This window comes from Crinia signifera, chromosome 4 (genome assembly GCF_055691185.1).
Source record: "Crinia signifera chromosome 4, ASM5569118v1, whole genome shotgun sequence".
Taxonomy (NCBI): domain Eukaryota; kingdom Metazoa; phylum Chordata; class Amphibia; order Anura; family Myobatrachidae; genus Crinia; species Crinia signifera.
The window spans coordinates 15,820,690-15,830,140 of NC_139220.1; the positions used below are offsets into that span (position 1 = coordinate 15,820,690).

The window sequence follows — 9,451 nt, forward strand, 5'->3', positions numbered from 1 at the left end:
TACCTTGGGAATGAGTTGCCAAAACCAGCCGGTGTATAAAAATATTGTCTCGCTGTATGCGGACGATTTGCTGGTGGGGTTGATAGATAATTATAATTTGTTACCAGTAGTTATTGACCATATAAAGAAATTTGGGGTTTTCTCTGGGTTGACCATTAATTGTAGCAAGTCGCAGCTTCTAACATCCCACTCTGATAAAAGCGACACTGGGGGTAATAGTTGGGGTGTGTCTCAGGTCGCAAAATTGAAGTACCTGGGTATAACAGTTACTATGAATCCTGCAGACTATGTCAGAGATAATTTAGACCCCATTATTGGTGATATTAGGCGTAGGTGCAAGAACTGGCAAAGGCTCCCGCTAACATTGATAGGCCGTGCAAATCTGATAAAGATGGTGATACTGCCTAAACTTTTATACATATTTGCCAATTCCCCTATATTAATTAGGGAGAAAAGTTTCCTAATAATTAATCAAACGATCTCTGCATTTATCTGGAGGCACAAAACACCGCGTATTAGTCTGTCCACTCTCTGTAAAGAAAAGGATCAGGGGGGTGTATCGCTACCAAATTTTAAAATGTATTATTACGCGGCCCAAATCGCCCAGTTCTCTACCTGGTGGAGGGAGGATGAGTACTATTTGGAACTTAGGGGGTACATGGGTAGAGTGTGCCCGGGGCACACTCCGCTGCAGGTTCTTCTTCGGCACGAAGGTCCGTTCAAAGCTCCCCCTTATATAAAACAAGCACGTTATATATGGAAATGGGTACATAGAAAAATGGAGTATGAAGGCCTTGACCCAGACACAAATATATTTTCATTATCGGTATACAGTAAGTTGAATTGTAGTCAGGGTAGTAGAGCCTGGGGACACTATGGTATACATTCTATTGGGCAAATATTTGATGGGCAAGAACTTAAACAATACCCGCAACTGCAGTCCGAGTATGACCTCTCCAAGGGTATGTTCTATAGGTATCTCCAAATGAGAAATGTAACATCACAGTACACACGCCATATTCCATTCTTAGTTGTGGAATCTCCATTAAAATGTGCCATTAACGCAATGGGGAAAAATAAACTTCTATCAAAATGTTACAGAACCCTCATGACTGTCGTTCAGAAGGACGACAGCAGAGGGCGTATGCAGAAGTGGCTGGGGAATATTCCAGAACTAAATGAGGAAATATGGAAAAATGCCCTTAAAAACATGTGTAAGGCGACTAATTCGCCCAGAATACATCAAGTCCAATTGAATATCATTTATTATACGTATTTGACCCCGGACAGGATAAATAGATACTCCCAGGTGGGTGGGGATAATTGCCCCAAATGTCATTTATCAAAATGCGACTTCTGGCACTTGATCTGGGGGTGCGAGTATCTTCAGAAATTTTGGAGAGGGGTTGAGGAGGTACTTTCAGTTATAGGCCTGAGCGGCTATAAGGTATCTCCCGTGTCGGCAATATTGGGGGTATGGCCTAGTGATACGCCAAAGGAGATTGCTCAATTTCTGATAAATGTATGTGCAATCGCTAAGGTCACGGTTGCGAGAAGTTGGATGGGGAAAAAGGGACCATCAATTCGAGAGTGGATCGCTCTGGTAAATAGTACTGCAGATCATGAACAATACCTGTATCTCTCCAGGAAGGAAATAGGAAAATTTAATATTATTTGGGATAGGTGGTATTTTTCACCGTATAGTAAAGTTAAAAGCCATCACTAACTAAATTGAACTATAGAGGGGTTTTTTTTTTTTTTTTTTTTTTTCTTCTCAACACACGCAGACATTTGATAATAATGGATTTGGTTAACACATTTTTAGTATAAAATTCAATTATAATATTTATTATTCTCTTCGTAAACATTAGAGCCCCGGATAGGGCTGCACAGGGGGAAGTTACTATATAAGAATAAAAAGTTTGTATATATTGATGGATATGTTGGGTGGTAATTAAGATTAAATAAAGGGTCAATCTATTTTTATCTTTTTTTTTTTTTTTCTCTTATTCTTTTTTTTGTTTATATTGAAGTCAGCAGATGGTCAAATCACGCAGATATTTGATAGTAATGAATTTTGTCAGCACCTTTTTAGCATAGAATGTAATTCAAATGTTTATCATTGTTTTTAGTAAACACTAGAGCCCCGGGAAGGGCTGCACAGGGGGAAATTATTATATAAAAATTAAAAGTTGGTATATTAAGTTGGATAGGTTGTGTTGAAATTAAGATTGAATTCCCATTAAGGGAGAAATCAAACCACTTCCTGGAGCGATACAGGGGTATATTAAATGTACATGCCTACATTTTGAACGGCTACATGCAGTGGCAGGCTAACTAGCCAAATAGAACGCTTGAAATTGGTTTTCTTACCATATGTCTGTATCAAGTATCATTGATGTGCCCTAATCACACCTATGTTTTTATTGTCTGTATATGTCTTTGTATTGTTATGAAATTTATAAAACTTTAATAAAGAAAGATAAAAAAAAAAAAAAAAAAGAAAAGTCGTGGCGGCCACTGTTTTGTAGAAGAGATTTTTACGCATGCGCTGTACTGTTTGGGAAAAGTGACATCTGGTGGTCAATGAGTGTAAGTGCAGGTTACATTTACAAGATTACGTTACGTTATAACGCGATCTATAACGGGACTATAGCGCAAGGAGCAGGCGCGATCCAGGCGCGATTTGCATGGCGCACTTTATGCGCAACGCAGCCACGATGTACTTGGGCATAACTGTATCAGCCTTCCAGCAGCTGGTTACTGCTCCAGCTCCACACACCTGGTATGTAGTTTTATATACTCGTTGGCAGATTGCTCTGCCTCCTGAACTCTGATCCCCTAGTCCCCAATACCATTTGGTAGGTGGAATTCTCTAGTTTTTAATTCCATTAACATCTAAGGCCTCGTACACACCAGAACGATCACGATCGTGCGTCGATCGTGAACCGATTTGCTGTGAACTTCTCGGGAGCGCTCCCCCGGGCCCAGACTCACGATTTGCATAAGATGGTGTATTTTTTTACTTACGATCGTCAAACGATCGCGAGTCGTTTGCGATGGTCGTCCGACTGTCGTTTTGGTGCATCGTGTGTGCACAGTGACTGTCGTTTTTGAAATTTAAATAATGGGCAGGACTAGTTGTGGGGTACAAATAACAGCAGCCATTTTAGATCTGTGCATTTGTGCTTTGTGACTAGTGAGGCTTGGTGTATACCTGCTGAACGCTGTACATAGCTGTTTGCTCTGCTTTGTTTTTGCCTGGCATTACAAAGTGTGCTTTTCCTGTGTCCATTATGCAGTCTGCAGTGATGGATTCTTACCAGCAAGATTTTCTGCTTTCCTATGCTGTGCTCAGGGTGAGGCAGCTGAGGGCCCAGCGTAGAAGAGCTAGGTCATGCTGGACCAAGCAGTGGATGCTGAGCCGTCAGGCTCGTTCTCACATGCCACTGCTCCTGGAAATTCGTGAGAATAATCCCAATGATTATAGGAATTTCTTACGTTTGGATGATGCCACCTTCCATGAGTTGCTGCGTCTCGTCACCCCCCACATCCAGAAGCAAGATACCAAGATAAGTATCGCATGGCTATACCTGCTGAGGAGCGGCTGGTGGTGACCCTGAGGTTTCTGGCTACAGGACGGTCTCTGGCTGACCTGAAGTTTGGATCCCTCATCTCCCCGCAAGCTTTGGGCCTCATCATCCCCGAGACCTGCAAAGCAATCGTGAAGGTACTGCAGCACGAGTATTGCAAGGTAAGGAAAAATACACCACACACTTGTAGTGAAAACATATAATGTTTTATTAAAATAAATCAAACTTTGACATCCACACATTTTTAGTTTTCCTTTTTTTTGGATTAAATACAAATGGTACAAAAATAGAACCCATTGATACGCATAACTGCAAACTGTTCCAAAGTGCAATAACATGTCCAAAAATATATAAAACATTTCACTTTTCTGCCTTGAGGTACGGAGCAGTAGAACACACAGTGCTTGTGGCGCAGATAATCAAAGTACCTTCATGCACACGCGGTGCATAGTGCAGAAGCAGTGGTCCCGGCCCCATTGCTCCGCACCATGCGCCACGTGAGCATGGGCTTTATCTGCGCCACAAGCATCATGTGTCATACTGCTCCATGCATGTGCAAATGGCAAAAGTGTCATTTTAGAAACATTAGGTACGCATAATATAAAAATAGACCAAAGTGCTATAACAAGTCAAAAATTTTGTAACAAACTGAGCTTTAAAACCTACTGCCGCACTCACTAGAGGTACGGAGCAGTAGAACACACAGTGCTTGTGGCGCAGATAATCAAAGTACCTTCATGCACACGCGGTGCATAGTGCAGAAGCAGTGGTCCCGGCCCCATTGCTCCGCACCATGCGCCACGTGAGCATGGGCTTTATCTGCGCCACAAGCATCATGTGTCATACTGCTCCATGCATGTGCAAATGGCAAAAGTGTCATTTTAGAAACATTAGGTACGCATAATATAAAAATAGACCAAAGTGCTATAACAAGTCAAAAATTTTGTAACAAACTGAGCTTTAAAACCTACTGCCGCACTCACTAGAGGTACGGAGCAGTAGAACACACAGTGCTTGTGGCGCAGATAATCAAAGTACCTTCATGCACACGCGGTGCATAGTGCAGAAGCAGTGGTCCCGGCCCCATTGCTCCGCACCATGCGCCACGTGTGCATGGGCTTTATCTGCGCCTCATGCATCATGTGTCATACTGCTCCATACCAACAGGGCAAGAATTGGTTTTACAATTCGCGTAAAACCGGAGGGTCCTGCTCTCCTGTGAACTCAGGCAATAATGAGGTGTACAGGTGGGTATAGCGGGCTGGAGTTGAAGGTTGTGCGGAGGATGCTTGGACAGGTGGAGATTGATTTGGCAAAGTGGAAGGGACTGGTAAGGGTGCTGGGGGAGTAGGCCCTGGTGGTTGTTGGCAAGGAAGAAGGCCAGCTATGTTGCATTCAAATGTAAGGCGGTCTAAACGGCCAAAAAACAATAGCTCGCTGCTTATGCGTTCAAAGGCCATTTGCTGGGTTGGACTCAGCTGGCGTAAGCCGTCAGACAAATATTTCCCGAAAGCATCAAATCGGTCGGGAGGCCTACGTAGAACCTGTTCGACCCGTATCAGTAATTCCTCCTCTGGGTTGTCTATTTTCTTTTCCTTGCGGCGCGATTTTTTACAGGCCTGTTGTGGCGGTGTGGGTGTAGTGGATATTCCTTGCGATGTTCCTGGAGACTCCGACAATCCAGACAGGTCCAGGGTCGGTGAATGTTCTGTCTCTGCACTGTGTTGCTGTGGAAACAAATACAAAGTTCAATTTATTAATCAAGTTTATTTATTATTTCTACAGTTCCCTACCAGCGTGAAGGATTGGCAAAACATCGCTGCAGAGTTTGAAGAGACATGGAATTTCCCAAATTGTGGAGGAGCCATTGATGGCAAACACGTCCGCATCAACCATCCTGCACAGAGTGGTTCCTACTACTTCAATTACAAGGGATACTTTAGTATCGTTCTAATGGCTGTGGTTAATGCGAACTACGAGTTCATCTTCCTGGATGTTGGCAGGAATGGGCGTGCTTCGGATGGTGGAACTTTGAAGGATACCAAGTTCTACCAGAGGCTCACCTCCAACACTCTTCACTTGCCGTCGGTCCAGGAAACCAAACATGGGCTCAATTTTGTGTTCGTGGCAGACGAGGCATTTGCCCTTCATGAGCACATCATGAAGCCATATGCCAAAAGGGGCCTGGACCACGACAAAAGAATTTTCAACTACAGGCTTTCCAGGGCACGGCGGCTTGTGGAGAGTGCGTTTGGTATCCTGGCAAGCCGTTTCCGCATTTTCCATACTGCCATCAACCTGAGGGTGGACAAAATAGACTGGGTCGTCATGGCGTGCTGTGTCCTGCACAATTTACTGCGCCGCAAGGAAAGACCACAAAGGCCTACAGGACCAGCACCACCAGAGGTCCCAGAGGAGCCAAAGGAGGTAGTGCAGATATCCTCTGTGGAAACGCCGGCGCAACAGTATAGGGGGACTACACGCGCCATGCAGGTTAGAGACCAGTACAAGGACTATTTTAATGGAGTGGGTGCTGTCCATTGGCAGGAGAACCACATTTAAGACATGTGTGGACTGAACCTATTCTCCGGGCCCAAAAAAATAATGAGGAAGGACATGTGTCAATACCGGGTCTGTACTTACCGACAATGGTTGGGAACTTTCATCCACAGTCTGCAACACCTCATCCCCCTCACTCTCCACCATGAGGTACAGTCCGGTCCTCTGTGCCTCCTGACTCAGGGTGAAGGTTAAGAGATTGTAGTACCACAAGGAGGTCTCATACACGTCGCCGGCTCCGGCACCAGATCTCTTGGTGGTCTGCATTTTCTTATGCTCTTTTAGGAACACAGTGCAGAGATTTTGGATTTTTTCCCGCACCCACTCCGCATTGGCTTCAGGGTGATATGAACGGCTGAAATTGGCCAACTCATCCAGGGCATTTGCTCTTTTAATTTTGTTACTGTAGTCTTTGGACTTCGTCTTCCAAAGACATTCGTACTCCCTGTATTTGTCGATAAATGCTTCGACGAAGTCACGCTCCTTTGCCAGAGCCTGAGACATGTCTATAAGAAAATAGATAAAAAAAATTATTAAATGATTATAGTTTATATATTGTTAAGACACTTCTTTTATTTCAGGTTCACTTTTGTTAATATCACAATAAAGTTTTAAGTTTCACCAACCAGTTTCCTTTTTATTGTAAACAAGGTGATAGTGTACACAGCTTCATCTATTCCAGTGTTGGCCAACCTTGACACTCCTGCTTTAGTTGAACTACATATTCCAGCATGACCTGCTGTGGTTTTGCTATTTACCATTTACACACACAGATATATCACTGCACTGCATTGGTGGGCATCAAATGCACTGGGGGGGAATTGGTGCGCAGCTAATGCATTGGTGGGCAGCTAATGAATTGGTGGGCATTGGCGGGCAGCTAATGCATTGGTGGGCAGTGGTGGGCAGCTAATGCATTGGTGGGCAGCTAATGCATTGGTGGGCAGCTAATGCATTGGTGGGTAGGGAAGGTCCAAATACCTGTCTTCAATTTGGCTGTGCTCCAGGATCCTCCGTCACTGCTATCCTGTACCATCGACGAGTCTCACAAAATGCCTGCGGAGGGAGTGACACACACAGATATATCACTGCACTGCATTGGTGGGCATCAAATGCACTGGGGGGTAATTGGTGCGCAGCTAATGCATTGGTGGGCAGCTAATGAATTGGTGGGCATTGGTGGGCAGCTAATGCATTGGTGGCCAGCGGTGGGCAGCTAATGCATTGGTGGCCAGCGGTGGGCAGCTAATGCATTGGTGGGCAGCTAATGCATTGGTGGGCAGCGGTGGGCAGCTAATGCATTGGTGGCCAGCGGTGGGCAGCTAATGCATTGGTGGGCAGCGGTGGGCAGCTAATGCATTGGTGGGCAGCGGTGGGCAGCTAATGCATTGGTGGGCAGCGGTGGGCAGCTAATGCATTGGTGGGCAGCGGTGGGCAGCTAATGCATTGGTGGGCAGCGGTGGGCAGCTAATGCATTGGTGGGCAGCTAATGCATTGGTGGGCAGCGGTGGGCAGCTAATGCATTGGTGGGCAGCTAATGCATTGGTGGGCAGCTTATGCATTGGTGGGTAGGGAAGGTCCAAATACCTGTCTTCAATTTGGCTGTGCTCCAGGATCCTCCGTCACTGCTATCCTGTACCATCCACGAGTCTCACAAAATGGCTGCGGAGGGAGTGACCAGGAAATGAGTATAAACAAGCAGGATCTGACGACGGTCTGACGAGGCAAGTGCACACGATCATCTCGCAATCTGCATACAATCAGCCCCCAATCTGAGGTCGGATTGACAGATCTTTACTGCAGTAGGTAGGATCTTCAATCCGACCTACGACCGGCGGGTACGCGCATCGGATCGGAATTGTGGGCTTAAAACAAAAGATTTTGCACCAATCTATAGCAAACGCTCGTACGACCCATCGAAATCGGAGGTTTTTATGCCAAATCATCCTGGTGTGTACGGCCCCTAAGAAATCTATTTCTGGGAACTGGAGATATCTGCAGTCAAGCAAGCTGTCCTCCCACCAGAAAATTATGAATAATAAGCCCACTCCACTATACACCCCTCCTCTGCATATTAAACATCCTCTACCACCCTGGAAGTTATGTATCAGGGCACCTTCATTCAGCCCAATGCCCCCTTCTCCCACCATCTGTGCAGTAAAGGGGTAATTAGTGGAAATTACTGATCCAGGCCCTGCATGCTGAGCGGTTGATATAATACCCCCTACCACCCGCGGGACATCAAAGCTTCCGCCACCCCTACCACTGGAGGATCGGTAGGGGCCCCAATACATTGCTATGCCCAGGGGTCTACACTGCTGTTGACGCCCATGTATGTATATATATATTTATAATATATACACTTAACATCGGCACTCACCTTTCCTAGTTTTGGGGTGCCCTATGGTTGTGACCACATTGTTTAAACAGACATTGTAGGTGCTCTGCACACACTAAATTAACTGATAATAAATAGTTGAGAAACTAGGAAAGGTGAGTGCCGATGTTAAGTGTATATATTGTTTATTAGATTAATTTTTTAAATTAGTCTTATTGTGGTCACATTCTCTCATGCACCATGTTTTAACTAAGATTCCATAGCTTATGTTAACCATTTCCCTAGATCAGGGACCGGCAACTGGCGGACCGCGGTCCATCTCCGGACCGCAGAAGCCAGAGCTCCGGACCTCACAGTATTTGTGTAAATATGCCAGGGGAAGTGAGACATGACGTCTCCTTCCCCTGACGAGCGAGCGTCCTATCGCGGCGCCTCACGGGGGCGGGGGCTGACGGCGCGGCCAGCGTGATCATGTGGAGACGCCGCGCGCGCCAAGCCCGTCCGCCCTCCCTCCCGCCCGCCCGCCGAGTGAAGGAGCTTCCCGGCCACCCTCCTGCCCGCCGAGTGAAGGAGCTGCCCGCCCTCCCACCCGCTAAGTGAAGGAGTTGCCCGCCCTCCCACCCGCTAAGTGAAGGAGCTGCCTGCCCTCCCACCCGCTAAGTGAAGGAGCTGCCTGACGCCGCACCCCACACCTGAGCAGGGGCTGTCGAGCAAGGGCTGTCCCTGGAGAGAGTCCAGACTCCAGAAAGGGGTGCAGGCAGCGGAGCCGGGAGGCACTTTTAAGTGCCTCTGCGGGTTGCGGCCTGCCCGTCCCCTAAGTACAGTATGCAGAGTTGGCATTTTTAAAAAGGTGAGCAGAATGTGTCTTCATTGTCCCTGTATTGGCAGCATTGTCCCCGTATTGGCAGCATTGTCCCCGTATTGGCAGCATTGTCCCCGTATTGCCAGCATTGTCCCCGTA

At 46.3% G+C, this 9,451-nt stretch overlaps 1 protein-coding gene across 2 annotated transcripts; it reads right to left on the bottom strand.

Annotated features, from left to right (window-relative positions):
- Positions 1-4,358: 4,358 nt before the first annotated feature.
- LOC146073771 (uncharacterized) lies at positions 4,359-8,567 on the bottom strand. Of its 2 annotated transcripts, XM_083181203.1 has the most exons (4): positions 7,740-8,567; positions 7,134-7,208; positions 6,237-6,658; positions 4,359-5,320 (listed from the first exon to the last, which is right to left on the bottom strand). In XM_083181203.1, exons 2-4 carry the CDS (start codon positions 7,186-7,188, stop codon positions 4,775-4,777), a joined length of 1,023 nt encoding a protein of 340 aa, XP_083037329.1. In that variant the 5' UTR covers positions 7,189-7,208; positions 7,740-8,567; the 3' UTR covers positions 4,359-4,774. The 2 variants fall into 2 exon arrangements, with proteins under 2 accessions (XP_083037329.1, XP_083037328.1); XM_083181202.1 differs by lacking the exon at positions 7,740-8,567 and having other exon boundaries at positions 7,134-7,482.
- Between the last annotated feature and the right edge of the window lie 884 nt (positions 8,568-9,451).